General features: G+C 33.2%; 2 protein-coding genes across 2 annotated transcripts in view; one reads left to right on the forward strand and one right to left on the reverse strand.

Annotated features, from left to right (window-relative positions):
* LOC149425133 (lachesin-like) overlaps positions 1-16206 on the forward strand; it is a 231663-nt gene that overhangs the window by 199200 nt on the left and 16257 nt on the right. The window contains exon 6 of the mRNA XM_089650973.1: positions 14889-15017. Within this exon, the coding sequence (XP_089507099.1) occupies positions 14889-15017 (129 nt within the window). The remainder of the gene's footprint in view (positions 1-14888; positions 15018-16206) is intronic.
* LOC149425134 (uncharacterized) lies at positions 1524-4968 on the reverse strand. The gene is made up of 6 exons (XM_089646643.1): positions 4922-4968; positions 4234-4350; positions 3990-4151; positions 3503-3771; positions 1875-2032; positions 1524-1529 (listed from the first exon to the last, which is right to left on the reverse strand). The coding sequence occupies exons 1-6, from the start codon at positions 4924-4926 to the stop codon at positions 1524-1526; spliced, it is 717 nt and encodes a 238-aa protein (XP_089502769.1). The 5' UTR covers positions 4927-4968.

Genomic DNA, 16206 nt, shown 5'->3' on the forward strand with positions numbered 1-16206 from the left:
ACAAAAAACCTTTTAGTTTTTAAGGATTCAACATAATTTGTGAAAATTTGAGCACTTAACCTAATAAAATGGTATAGGTTTAGTGGCCTAAAGTAATCATTGTAGTACGCATTTAATTCAAAGGTTTATTGCATTCAAATATAATTGAAGGAGTGAAATGTGATTTTCGTTTCCATGTTATTTCTAGTCTAGTTTTCCGGATAACGTTGTTAGTAACCAATAATTATAATAGAGGGAAATTGCGTGTTCATTATCCACTCGAACGATCGCGCGTCAAAAAACTTTTTTCTCCGATTGCTCGCGGTTTTTTGGCGACGAATTTGAATATTTTCCGCCAACATTAAAAAAATCAAACCTCCGAATTTTAATACGGAGACATAAAACTGATTGTAGTGCTATACAGCCAATGAATTCACCTATATTTTTATAATTATTCTATATTTTTAGAATTGATAGATAAATTATTAAAAAATCTTAAACTTTATGAATGCGCGAAATTAGCGTTTTTGTGATTTGAAATTGCCGCCAGTGGCAGTTTTAAATATCTTTATAGAATATTTTCTACGTTTTTATGTTCTCTATGGCCTGTTTGATAACCACAGATGCAAGAATATAATGGGAAAATAATTTTTTGTACGTTATGCTCTCTTCAAAAGTTTGGTTAGAAAATAATTTTTTAAAATTTGAGTGCGTGACGTGTCAAAATTGAAATCACTGTATTATACTATATAATAAATTTACCACAAAAACTGGTATTACGTTAGGAAGATACATTAACTGTCTACAATTATTAATAAGCATAGTCGCCGTGTTGGCTTTATTTTATTCATTTGATGAATTATACAGAGAGCCTATTTCACGATGTCAAAATCATGGTGCTACTTTTTAAATAATTGTAAATTAGAACTGGAGATTTGTAACCATGTTTTTATATAACGTGCAAAACGAGGAAATAAGGCTTAAAATGAGATATACATCATAGATATAAACATTGCCAATATTTCAGGGGGATACTTTGAAAGTTGATGAAATTCACCAATATTTGACGAAAAATCACTACTGACAGCTACCTTAAGGTCAATCTACATAGGGTATATCGGAATATGTAAAATGATGATAAATTTGTATATATATATCAAACCTTTGTATGACCGTAGAATGGCAAATAAAATCATAGTGATAATTTTATATCTAAACGCAAAGGTATCGAAAAAAAATGGATGAGGGGAAAATAATTGATGGAACCAATAATTGATTTATTTATTAAGCCCTAATATCCTTTTAAATCAATATTACAGTTGTATGGTTACAATGAAAGAGCAGTATTTTGATTTAAACATTGTTTACACACTTTGTCATAATAAAAATGTATTCAGTTTATTGGTTTATTCATAATTTAAGAAAATCAATACATAATAATATCATTGTGCCTCGCTATAGAGTGAAATTCTGAGTATCGCTCTGGTGAGGGACCACCATTCAGAATTGAACATTGCTTGAATTGGCTTAGTTATGTTTAGTGACTAGATCTGGAAAAGACTAATACCTTGATACATTAAAATTGCCAAGAATACATACATTTCCTCTTTATTCGTGGGAGCCCATTTATTGGTACGCGCATGACGCTTAAATTGTTTTTTCGCAATCCATTGATCTGCATACCTGTTGGTCTCTCTCGCGATCAGTTCAACGAAATCTGCATCAAAGATTTTAAGAAAGGCATCCACAGGTTTGCCCATTTCGTCGGTATTGAAAGTTGGTCCCGGCGTGCCTGTGAAAGTCTCCCTTATCCCAGTAAAACGTAAGATATCATTAGACCAATCGAAAGAGTAACCTTCAGGCGGCAGAATCAAACGCATTGCCTCACTATCTACCTGGTCTTGTCTACTAAAGTCTATGGCCATAGCGGAGTTAGGTGAAACGTTGATAATATTATGATAAGGTATTGGCGGCATGCAGAAGGTATCCTCATCGCTCTCTTCGTGGTCGACGTCACTCGCTTCGTCATCCTCGTCGCTCGATCTGTCCATTTCTGAAACAACAGAAAACCCAAATTAATTTAATGTGTCTATATTACGATAACCCACTGCCTCTGGTACGGCTTATGACTCGCAATACGATGGTCGCGGGATCAAATCAAATAAATTATATTTGAATAATTAGTGTTATTTTCACACAAAATTCATTTAAAATAATATATATTATATTTGCGGCACGTTCCAGAGTGGAAGATACCCATAGTATCGCCCTGGTGTAAGACCCCATTCAGAATTGAAACGTTGCTTGAAATGGCTTTTGACGGCCGGCATAGTCCAGTGGTAACGCATTGGACTGCCATTCCGAAGGTCGCCGGTTCGAACCCGGCGTGCGCAAATAAATTTTATTTGATTGATTTGTGTTATTTCACAATTAATTAATTAAAATAATAATTAAAATAATATATAGTATATTTGCGGCACGTTCCAGAGTGGAAGATACTACCAGTATCGCCCTGGTGTAAGACCACCATTCAGAATTGAAACGTTGCTCCAAATGGCTTTAGCCGTGTTTAGTGACTAGATCTGAATAGCCAGGTACTTCCCCATCTTCCTCTTTCCCTTCCCCACTTACCTTCAGCCTCACAACATCCCCCAATTGGGGATGCCATAGTCTCACTGGCTCCAGCTGAGGCTCTTGTGAGGTATTCATATAAAAAAAAATATAAAAAGTTAATCAAATACTTGAGGCGGGCAATGTCAGGAGTCAGAATAGCACAGTCAGGTAGGTATGGAATGAAGAAAAGAGTGTGTGTGCCAAGATCGAGTTGCATGGTGGTTCATCCTCTCTGCCTACCGAAATGGCGTGAAGGTAAGTTAGTTAGTTTTATAACTCACGGTTTCCAAGTACAGACTCTTCTAGTACAGCTGCCTCGTCCACGTTACTTTTTCTGCCCATGTCTGACTCTGAAATAAAAGAAAACACAAATTTACAGTAGAATTTGGATATAATGACTTTGCATTTAACGGTCTACTGTTTTAAGTGACGATAATGTAAACTCTAGTAAGGTTTCATAGCTTTTAGTAGGAAAACGTATCCGTTTAAAGTGACCAACTACGTAAAGCGACCTATTTTAATGATAATTTGTCCGGTTACAAAACCCACCTACCAATACAGCCTCGCAACACAATGAGTCCCGTGAAGCGAAAGTGTTTTTTCAATTTAAGAAAAAAATGCTGTATTACACCGTTTAGAAGCCGGTGAATCAAATGTAATCCTCGCAAAGAAGTTCGGCATGTCTTATTTCTCACTCTGCAATACCCGTTACAGAAAAAAGATGTGTAATGATGCATCCACGACATAACAACAATACATTTTGTATGTTTGTTATGTGGAATTTTTAAGTACTATGCTTATTTCCTGCCAATATACCAACAGTGAAACTGTGCTAGGGATATCAATATAAAATATAGATAATTGATTTTATATTGAGCCCCTGGTATGACATTTCAAAAAATAAACTCACCGTTCCCAAACGCCGACAATTCTTCGTAGAATGGTACGTCCACCCACAGCTCGCTGTGATAGCCGGCTTCCGGAGAGAAGAGTTCCCCACTCCGCGATGTCCCAGGTAACGGCTCGGGAGATGCTGCACGGATAGGCATAATTGGTGCATTGGGAGCCGTTGATTGGGTCTGTGCGGGAGTGGACATCCACGGTGGTGGTACGGGTCGTGGCAACGGTGAAGGCGTCCCTTGTGAAAAGGGACACGTTGTTCTCTCCGGAGATGGAATTCTGAAAACATTTACATAAATCATAGAAAATTGTTCTCATTCACGTGTGAAACAGTAAGTACAGTATGTAAATAAACAATAAAATAAGAACTCTGTAAAATATGCACTGAATGTGCCAAATGCACAGAGCGCTGAACTTACCAACTCTCACTGTAAGAGTGGAACGCTGTCAGGAAAAAACAATAATATTGTACCAAGCATCTAAATACGATTACTTACTTTTGTTTAGTTTTTCTTGGAGGTGCGGTAGGGAGCAAAATGCGCGCCGCCTGCTTCTTGAATTTTCGGCTTTCCAGCTCTAGCCGGATGGAAGCAGGCAGGGCCCTAACAGCCTTTAGGGCCTTGACGCGATCTTCTCGCACCAGTAGCAAAGCAGGGTCGCTGTTTAAATAAATACAAATATATGATGAGTTCAACGGCCACAGCAAAGTACTTTCATAAAAAAACATTAAAAAATACTAACACTCCAGACGAGGCTGCAATTGCAGCTCTGCGTTGACGTCCACGTGCAGGTAGTCCGGCACCAGCTCGTACCCCACGTCTCCCTTTTCCTCTGCCTCCTCTTGCAGTCAGCACCGCTCTATAAATTTTAAATTGAAAACACTTAATGTAAGTACTTAAATGTTTAAATTTTGTTAAATATTGCACTAATATAAAATTTGAAAATAATTATTGGGTTGTGGAGTGATCCCTTTCCCTGGACGACAGCTGTTTCTGCACAAATTTGGTAAAAGTAAACAAATTAATTAATTATACAACTAAATTACTAAATTTTTATTGTGTGACGAAGGCTTTACACCATTTTACATGTGAAAAAGAGTCAACTTTTTGACATATGACTTAAAATAATTGGTTAGCAAATATCTGTATTAATAATGAACCAATTCAAATAAAACTTATATATATCTCTTTGTTTTGAATCACTGTGATGGAATATCTATATTTCAAATGCGCGAGTGCAGTATTTAAGACATTATTGTAAATCAAAAACAGATGACGTCTTCAGTTGACGTAATCTTACACAAAAACTTCAACCAAAACAATATAATACAAACAAACGAATTAAAAACGCATTTCAAAGATAGATAAGTCAATCATGATTACACAGATATATAATTATGCGTTAAAAACCCAATAAATTAATTACTTACGGCATTTTAGGAAGAGTCCAAAATTTCGTGAATGTTGAAAATTTATAATTTTGTTTTTGACAGGACGCCATAAAAAAACCGCGAAAACTCGTTAAATAACACTTCAAAGACAACGGATAAGTTCATAGACAAAGAGAATATATTATCAGCTATTCGATAAAACAAGTAGCTGGCCATGGAAACGTTTTAAATAATTACAATAAATATTTTACGAATGGTAGAAAAATCGGTCCATTTTTGGACCGATATCAATCGCAGAAAAATAAAAGTGGTCGATTTTTCGACCGAAATCGTTCCAGTGGATATAGATAATTCCATATGAACTGCCTTCTGGGAACTGTTACACCACGTGGAACTATTAATTATTTTAGGATTATGCGGCAAATTGAAAATTATCCCCTGCTCGAGGGGGTCATACAATTAATAATAAAAACGCTTGTATAATTTACATTGCCCTGTTTTTATGAAATATCAACGCAAAGGTTCAAGATTTTTGATCGATTCTAAGAATAGTATCCATAGATCGAATATCCTCGATTAGATTCCAACCTACACTAAGTATGATTAAAATTAATATAATAAGGTTTTTAACCAGCCACTTTTTTATGTAAGCTTATTAAAATGGGCATATTCAGTGCTATGGTTAAAATCCTTGGATATTGATATTTTTAAAATTATTATCTATTATTAAAAAATGCAAATAATTCAATTTGCTTTCATAGTAAACAACTGAAATGATAAAATTAATTTCTGTCCGAAAACTAATAAATAAAAATGGTAAATAAAAACGTCATACAAGGCAACAAAGACAAATAATAATAATAATATGTGTAATGCAATAGTTCTTCTTATAAATGAATTCCAACTTTTAAGATGTATTATAATCTTAAAAAAAGGATGCAATAATTTTTTTTTTTTTAAATTAACCCTTGGGCATTTTTGTACCTTTTAGTACACAATACATCGAAAGGAGTAGAATGCCTTTATGGCACAAACTGAGATGGACTCATAAAATAGTTGTATCTCATTTTGCACTGCACATTGAGATATATAATATGATTTAAGCAGTGTTAGAAAGAAGCAACACCGCAAGATTGTAAGTTTTTTTATTAATTATTTGTATATGTAATGAAAACAAAGGTTACAAAAATTTGTTACCGCGGGATTAGATGGCAACAATTAAATAAAGTGATTTGTAAAATACGTAACTACTGCACTGAAACGAATGGGGTGTTTTTATAACATTATTGTGTTGTTATATATATATTTTTATATCTATATATCGAATAACAAATTGCATCCTAAGTTCATCTGTCTGGCAAAAATGGCTTGCTGAATTAATAATTATGGTGCGATACCGTGCAATTTTGTGGCAATGTTGACGTCGAACTCCGTGGCATGCGGGAATCGGCAGCGAAAGCCAGAACGTCCCAAAATATTCTTTCCTCAAAAGAACGGGGAGCCTTGTTATCAGGTCTTTTCGTGTGAAATGTCAGTTTGGACGCAAGATGAGCAGATATCTTCCGATTTCCAATATCCCGGGATGAAGTCTACAGTTTTAAAATAACGACGAGATTAGTGAGCGGACTCATCGGTCACTAGCCAAAAGGAATGGCCATTATTTTGGGCCATCTTTGGGCTGTTCAACAAAACTGTTGAATAAGGAATGAGACTGCTTCGATTTTGAACTGCTCAGTTTTTGTGTTCCGAGAGCAGGTGTGGCAACTGAAATGTGTCAAAAAATTCCAGGGTTTGCAATCTAACCAATGCAAAATGCTTAGTTGAGGTTACTGGAGGTCCCACACACCAAAATAGTAAATGTAAATTAAGTAGAAAGATAAACGAAACAAACGTAAAATAGTTCTCTCGTTTAGAAATCAACATTATTAACGTCAATTGCATAATATGTAGGTTTTTAGGTGACATTACAATCTGAAAGAATCTTTCATTTGTTTTCAAGAACAGTTTTCCATTTAGGAATACGTGAATTAATTTGGAAATTAATCTCAAATGGGAATATGTTTTAATTAAATCTTTGATCTCACAAGTGTCAATAAATTCCCGAGTAGTTTATTGACACTTCAGAATATATTTTATCATTATCGTAAATTAAAAAATGCATTCAAATTTTTTGTTTATTCCATGTGTATTTCTGAACCTCTGAAAATATTTGTCATATTGGTAGGGTAGAATCAGCCTCATATGAGACCGGGTGAGGAAGGTAATAAAATTCCTAGTATTCAATGCGTTCTTCTGGAGAATTTTATTATTTCCTATTTTGTTTTCATTTATTCAAATTTAAGCGAGAAAGGAAGCAAATGTGAGCAAACTGCCGCGTTCTTTATTTTGTTCTGTTGGGACTTGTACCTCCCTTGGAGTACACAGGTGTTTGAAATGCAATATGTCATTTAAAACACTATGGGAATACAAATGCAGAGGATTTTGCGAGGAGACAGTTGGGCCACTGAAATAGCGCATGATAAGAACACCTAGAAGCTTTATTTCGCGTAGTAGTGCGCCGCATAAGCCTCAAGTTAAAAAGTTACGTCATTTTTAAGATAGTTTAATGAGAACCACAAGATATGCCGATAAAAACTTATTACAAACAACGTCTACTAAATAGCGTAGGAAAAACTTTGCTATTTCATTAATGGTTCACACAAATTTCCCTTAACAGAAAGAGACGGTGTGGTAACTTAGATCACAGTTACATGATAAAAGAAAATAAATCATACATATCTCGTTCACATTGCAAGCAACACCAAATGAAAACTTTTCTTAAAGATTGAAAAAAAATGTGTGAAAAAAAACAGATTAAAATGTGAATTAAATCTGTCTTCATTACATTTCTGGACAGTTTTTCAAGATGGCCGCCTTTTATCAAAAACAGATAATGTGTTAATTAGACGTCGTGTCGGTAGAGAAGCTAATTTAAATTTTACATCATAAGGAACTTACCCACACTTGAATGAAAGACACCAAAGATCCTTGTGTTAGCAAGATTAAACTATTAGAAAGTCGTGAGTTACCAAGTAAATTCACGGTGATCACTAGTTTGAGGAATTTGAAACTTGAAGAAGTGGAAGATAGATGAGTGTATACTTGATCTATTACTCTTCTCAAAGAACCCTAGTCTATTGGTCCATGAATTTGATAGTCTGACAAAGGATATTGATACTTGAAATATTATTTGTCATGAATTGTCAACTTTTTGTTTTAGTGTGTTATTTGAGAAATTTATACATTTGTATAACTTCTTGAGATCCAAGGCAAACTAAAAAAAATTAACCCTTAAAAACAAAGTTATGATACAACTATTTTTATGAATAGATGTTAGTATATAAAAAAAACACATATATGAATAGTTGCAAGACAAAAATGTTAATTCTGAATTTGAAAAATGAGATCGACAAATATGACGTTTAATAAATCGGTCCCAATGGTCGAATGGGTAAGACTCCTGTCTTGGTAAGACAAGACATCCTGTATTCGATTCCTAGTTTTGATTGTTATTTTTTTTCTATATCTTGTTTTGTTTTATATTTCGTTTATTTATTTATACACCTAAAAAGGATTTCACATAAAAGTAATACGTGATGCTGTGTTCATTGTAAAATATTTTTATTGTTTAGGAAATTATAACAATACCTACTTAGATGTAACCCATTATAAAATAGGTACAAAAAATAATCTATCAATACACAAATATAAAACTGTGATTACAAGTCTAATTGGAATATAATGAAAATATAAAAAAAAATAATTATGCAACAATATTAGTAAAACGTAACAGTAACATAAAATAAAATAGAAACTAAAACAATACCACAATTAAGACTTTAATTAACAACGCTACTATAATTTGTTGGATTCAACACAGTGCTGGTATGGATTAAGCTTAATTCTATAAATGGTTTCATTAAAAATATCAATATTACCCCCAAACTTGTTTCCCAGGTCATGCATCCTATTGTTTGGTAAGTGTGTCTGATAGTTGGTTGTGTATGTATTACAGAAGAATGTTACATTTTGTCTTGTGTTCCTAGTCGTTTAGATTTATTAGTATTATTATTAAGATTTATATATTAAATTTATATTAAATATTAAATTTGTATATTAATGTATATTAAATGTATATATATACATGTATATTAAATTTATTCGTTTATTGAGACAAGAGTCAACCGCTTTAAACGCTCAGCAGATGGGTAGGACCGATAACTATTTCGTATATTATATATGTATGTATATAATCTGAGGTATTATCTTCCAATTTCAGAGAAATGTGTATATGTCCACTTGTGTATGCGTGATTACTACAAAAAGAATACTAAATTATTGACAGAATAGGTAATCATCGATAACGAGTGTATGTACCAAGTTTTAGCTCGATCGGATGTCGGAAAATGGGTTAATTTCCATTTCCAATTTGCATTCATTCACAACAACAAAAGTGTTAACTCAATTAGATGTATTTAAAAAATGAAGTCTAACTCATACTCTACTGAAGTTATTCGTATTACCAAGCCAATTTCAAAGGTTAATTGAAATACTCGAATACCTACAGAATTATTTTGTAGCAAAACTCTGAGACCAACTATTAAGCACATGTTTCCACTATGAGAACAATAGTTAAAATAATGAAAGCTAGTTTTTTTATGTTTTAAAATGAGTTATTTATTTCTGGAATACATTTGCCAATGCTTGTGATTGATTTTAGTTGGATAACTTTGCGACGCACGACGGTTATCTGAGCTATCTCATCTAAAGCTTTAAGTATGGGGAGATGAACAAACATGAGTTACTTAGAAAATAATATTTACCTACAATCTAGACAGTTGAGTTTTGGGAAAATCACGAAGCCATCGCTATATTTAATATTAATATCCAGAACTTAATCCTTTTACGACAATAATATTCTGAATTGTTTTACGTAGAACTATAATTTGAAAGCAAGGAAAAATGGGATCGATTTGAATTTCGGAAAAAGAAAAAAAAATGGGATTAAATAACGAATAGGATGGGCCATAAAGTACGATTACCAATTCATCATTGCGTCAGCGAGCGGTGAGCGGGGATTGGTGGCTCGGTTCTTGGAAACGCATTTGCTATGGAGTGTTTCACAAGAGCGCTGCGTGCACATCGTTTAAAGAACTTTTACAAAATGGTGATTTGTACACTATTATTACGCTGTTATTTCGTCCTAAATTCAATTTGTATAGTCTCAATCATTGTCCCTGGAAAAATGTTATAAGGTCATGGGTCGAAAATTTAGAAGCTACGGGTTCCACTCTCAATATGAAACCTGCATGGCACCCAAGATCAATATGAACATAAAAAGCACTAAGTGTAAAACGCAATCCCGGTTTCAAGGGAGTCAGTGAAATCAGACTGAAACGGTAAATTCTGGCCGGTACACATCAATATGTCTTGACAATATCTCTTACCGTAACTTCAAGAGTTTTAAACCTGCAACATATGTCAAATGTGTCACTGACAATCGTATACGAGGTGTTTACAGGAAAACGTGCAAGATATTCATGATATACCTGACTAACATCGACCAACTGTTTTTTGGGGGTACATTAAAAGTCTAGTTCATAGCAATATTCCATCCAAAATTGCCCATTTGAAGTCCAATATTAGGAAAGAAATAGCTAATACCCCAAGCGCAATGTACCTGCGAGTTTTCACAAATTTAAGGTTCAGATTTGAAAAGTGTTTGCGTCGTGATAGCTCACATCTGGACAGAGTTGTTTTTAGGTGTCTATTTTCATTTAAATTCATGTATGTTTTGGTATTTTTTTTTTTTTTTAACGATTTTTTCGAATCCACCTAACTTTATGGTCCACCACTTTATGGTCCACATAGCTTTATGTAGTACTACGTAAATATTGCACAAGAGTTCCAACTGATCTCGACTGTCCGAAGTCAGTGGTACTATGGCATTACCAATTAGAGATTATGTGAGTCTGAAGAGTGTGGGGAGAGCGAGATTGTTGAATTCTTCGGAAATTAGATCGGGGTGGATCAATTTGGTAGGCGGGTATGGGGACGGGTCCTGCCGCCCCGAGAATCTTTCATTTGGATGACAAAAGCATCTGCTATAGGTCACCCTAAGTAGTTTGCTTCATTTGAAGACTTGGTAGGGGTGCTTGGCTTTGTGATTGCGTTTTGCATCGGGAGAGACTGATTGAGGGAGACCTTTTGACCTCTCCGGCAGGAATATCTCGTCCCATCACCTTACACCGCAGCGGGAGAGATGTATTAATAAGTTCATCACTCTTAGGCACACTGACCCCCAGATTCCTATCCACACCTCATAACTTTTTCCTTCTCAGAACTTCCTTTGACTCCTTCCCTTGAAGAAACCGTCCACACAGTATCCCTTAAGATGACGTTTGAGGGAGATTAGTTTCCTCCTTTGTGGAGCTAAAAATGGTCACCAAATACGACCAAATCTTTCAACCCACGTTTTGATTCTGAATTTCGGTACTTCACTTTATACTAACCCCATATCTTCCACTCTGGAACATGTCGCGAACTGTTAATGTAAAAATATAAATTTGCACACGTCGGGATTCTAACACACGAAATATGATTTCAAATAAAATATTTGAGAATATCTGTCTGTATATTGTATCGCACAAGAAGAGAACGTGCCGTATTACACGTATGATTATGTGATTACGTGCGCTAAAATTGAGAAAAAAATTACCCATGTGTTTTTGGGTTGTTTTCGGATAATCGACTAACAGAAGCCAAAAACACACCAGTACGATTTGTTTGGTTTTCTTTGAAATATTTATTTCTATTTGCAGAATACTATTTGAAATAACTCTAAAAGGCGAGGTTCGATGATCCGACGAAATGAGTATTTAATTATTGAAGCAACGCCAGGTAAAACTTAAAATTATAACTCTGTTTGCATAAATTTTAATCTCAATTGATCATAATATTGGAATAAAGTTGTGTTTATTTTCATATCGTTCAATATTTACTGTTTATATAAAAGTGATGGATGTACGCCAAATACTCGTTCTTGAATCATTTTCATAATCGAATGACAGGACGCGCGACGTTTTAAATCAATTGCTCAATAATAAGTTCATTAATATTAGAGTTTTTTTCTCACATTCATAAAAAAAACTATTTTCATCTTATTCTCTTCAAAATCATAATGTTGTTTGATGTCTGCCTACCTGTTTCGTTTTTTTATCGACCGGAAATTCTAGCAGGAACCAACCCACTTCCTTTTAAAAACTTTTAAAAACTTTTAAAAATGTGTACATAAACGCGGCCAGCACAACTAGTGAATCCTGAGCTTATTTGGAATGATAAATGTAGATGGCATTTTGGTCTCCGATGACTTTTTTTTGTACGTATCTTAACACCATGTATACTAATATATATGTCATAATTCCACTCTTCAATTTCTGTAAAATTTTAGTAGATAACTTGATATTTCACTTCAGAATGTTTTTAAAAAAATCAGTTTTGGTACATATTTTAAAGGGTTCTTATGTAAACATGTGGCCACCACGGTCCCACATCTCCGCTACCATGAGAACATTCTCCGCTCGAATATAATATGTGTGTTTTCAATAATACATGTGCACACCGCAGTTGGGTTCGCAGTAAGCCCCGAATTACATCATCTATCGATAGACTGTTGGGCTCTAATGAATAGTTGAGTGTTGCCGATGAGGAATGCTCTGTAATTTAATTTGGTTCAATCCCACACAAGCGATTTGGGGATGTCTATCATTATTAATTAATATACCTTGTAAAATTACCTTATAACACACGTAATACGTACGTCATGGTAATTAATAATAATAATAATAATAAGTGTTTATTCCGGTATGTGGGGAGGTTAGTGCAGTCTCACACATTCCATATAGAGATACAAACAGTATAAAAATATGATCAAAAGCAAAACAAAAAAACAGATGAATTGTACATTAAACATAATAAAATGATAATAATAATAGTAATTTGAAGCATTTAGGGCCGTGAATATATTAGGAGCTACTATTTTTTTCCTGTGTTCGTCAATGCTGGAGGATGGAGTGATGCGGGCTTCCATGGTGAGGATATTTCTAGAGCTGCTTATCCTTTCCCTCATTCCTGCCACCCCGGATCTAATAAGGGCTGCATATCCGGGTATTTGCCCCTCTGTGAACATACGGGAAACGCTGCAGTATCTGGGGAGACAAAACATATTGCGGAAGGCGTTAGCGTTAGCAATCATGATGAATGATTTCAAAATTTTCTTAGGTATTTTCTTGAAAGTCTTAGTTGCCTAGTTTATTTATATACCTACAAACTGAAATCTTAAAATTACACTAGAAGTTTAAACTAGTACCTACGCTACTTGGAGATTATTTTCCAAAGGCGTTGTAAAACCTATACATTTAATATTTGCACATTTTTTTGCCATGGAAATTTATAAGCTGATTATCGGTAAGCCTGTCTGAACATGCCTATGGCAGAGTGAAATTCTAAAGCCTGATCAAAGACCAGATCAATGGATAAAAAAGATTAAAACTGTAGTTTAAAATATTATTGGAATAAAACCGCAAATAAACAATTCAAAACCATTTTTCAGTAAGTAGATATTTATATTCAGATAACCAATGAGCTATTCTAAATATTCGTGCACTGATATTCGAAATAAATATTCTTGTAAAGTAATTACAATTTCTTATTTGTGCACAGATATACAGATATACATAGATATTCAATATATATTGCAATAAATATTCTTGTTACGCAATTGTAATTCCTTCCTTACGCACAGATATTCGTAATAAATATTCTTGTTACGTAATAATAACTCCTTATTTGTGCACAGATATTCACAATTAATATTTTTTTTATGTTTTCCGATTTTATGTCCGGGTTAAATCTTCCACATAGGAAAAACTTAACCCTTCCACACACTTTTCCACAAATGATCATCTAGTCAATCAACATTATGCAAGTGCATTATATAAGCAAAATAAATACAAAACAATACAAGAACAAAACGTCAACTCACCAGAGATCAAATGGGAAAATAATTCACCGACTCCAGATATTTTGATATCAGAGGGTTCGGCTCGGTGGAACTCCTAATAGGGCCTATAAATCCTACTGATCCCTCAACATAAATATTTTAAAAATCTTTCGTTATCCTAAATGTATTTAAAATGACTGATTTTTGCATTTTTATAAGTAAATTTTTTGATAGATCTAAAACGCACACATTTTTAATGAGAGTAGCCGATATAAAGAATAGTAATATTTTTATAGTCTGAGAATGCCAAATTCTTTTTATCTCATTTCCTAAATCTGTATATTTTCTTATTTTTTCATTAACAGATTTTTTAATATTACAGGAATTTGGAATATCGACATAATGATATAAGTTATTTTTTTTTAATTTTGCCCTGTAAAACTATATCGGGTTTATTATGACTAATCGTTCGGTCTGTTAGTATAGTTTTATCAAAATATATTTTATAAAATTCTTTTTCTAAAAATGAATTTGGTTCGTATTTATAATATGGTATTATATTACGGCAGTCAATATATTATAATTAATGGGTATTTATTAGTGTTGTAAATTTTAGAACTTCTCCACTTCGTTACAATATTTATTTCCAAGATTATGTTAGTTCCTATTATTTCCTATCATACATTGTATAAATTCGTGGTTTTTACATAAATCTTTTTTAATAAGAATCACTGCAAAATTATTTTGATGTTCATCACACATTTTTTTCTGTACAGAAGAAATTATCCCTCCCTAATCAATATCTGCTATTTCTAATACTAATTCTTATCCGTATTTTAAAATATCTGTCTTTCTATTATTTTTATTATTTATTTCCAACATTACAGTACCATACTCTCACAAAACTACGAACGAGCTTGTATTTTTAAAAAATTTCTTACATTTGATTTTTTTCATTTGTTTCAGTAACCACATTCCAAGGAGAGATCCTGAAATTATCCAAGATTACAAGGTCCGAAATGGGGGCCTACTTGTGTATCGCAAGCAATGGAGTTCCACCTTCAGTTAGCAAGAGGATAAGGGTGAACGTTCACTGTAAGTACTAAACATATAATTATTTAGTTATTTTTATGTTAATACCGAATTCAGCTAAATTCTCTCAATTTCTCAGTTGCCCGATTAATTTAAATTAAAGCAAGAACCTTATTTGGTTCTTTGTTGTTGTTGTTTACTCAATATAATATGTGATTATTTCACTCAGATCTTGAGGATGCTGTGTGGTGTTGGTTCTGTTGTATGTGTTTAATATCGTACTAATTGTTGTGCTTCAAAAACATAATATTTCACGAATATTTCTACCTTGAGAAACTATCCATGTTCATTTTCTACATGCATGTACATAATTATGTTGCAAAAGTGTTGGGAAAAAATAAAGTCAATAGATACATTTTCAGTGAATCATTCTTGAACCGTCAAACAACATAATATACGGTCGAACTATTAATTTGTACCACAATATATAATTTAAAAAAATTTTCTTATGTTGGAATTTCCTGGTCGTACTATGATGATTAATGGACTAAACTCAAAATACGGTTTTATATCCCTTTATATAACTATAGCATAGCGCTCTTCAGGTGATTTTGCACAAAAACGGCGCTATACAAATTATACAAATATTATTATTATTTATTAAAATCAAGTTTTTCTGACAAAATGATACCATAAGCTAACAAGGTTTTTCAGCCAGACTTAATATCTAAAACTAAATATCCTAGCATAAGTATAAAATATACCAGACTGAATAATTAATACTATTACATCATTAAGAAAAAGGTTATGGCGAATAAAACGAAATAAATCACCTTTCATAATAATTAAGTATCATATATTTTTTGACTTGTGTACAATGTTTACTGTTAAATCGTTCATTATTCGTATATGTTTAAATTCCTTGTGTATGAACAACAATGTTTACTTTTAAATCTTTCGATATTCGTACATGTTCAAATTGCCTGTGTATGAACAACAATGTTTACTGATAAATCTTTCAGTATTCGTATATGTATAAATTCCTTGTGTATGAACAACAATGTTTACTTTTAAATCTTTCGATATTCGTACATGTTCAAATTGCCTGTGTATGAACAACAATGTTTACTGATAAATCTTTCAGTATTCGTATATGTATAAATTCCTTGTGTATGAACAACAATGTTTACTGTGAAGTCTTTCAGTGTTTGTATATGTTTAAATTCGTTGTGTATAAACAACAGTAAGGCGA

The sequence above is a fragment of the Hesperophylax consimilis genome, chromosome 3 (genome assembly GCF_061612785.1).
Source record: "Hesperophylax consimilis isolate HC1 chromosome 3, BYU_Hcon_1.0, whole genome shotgun sequence".
NCBI lineage: Eukaryota > Metazoa > Arthropoda > Insecta > Trichoptera > Limnephilidae > Hesperophylax > Hesperophylax consimilis.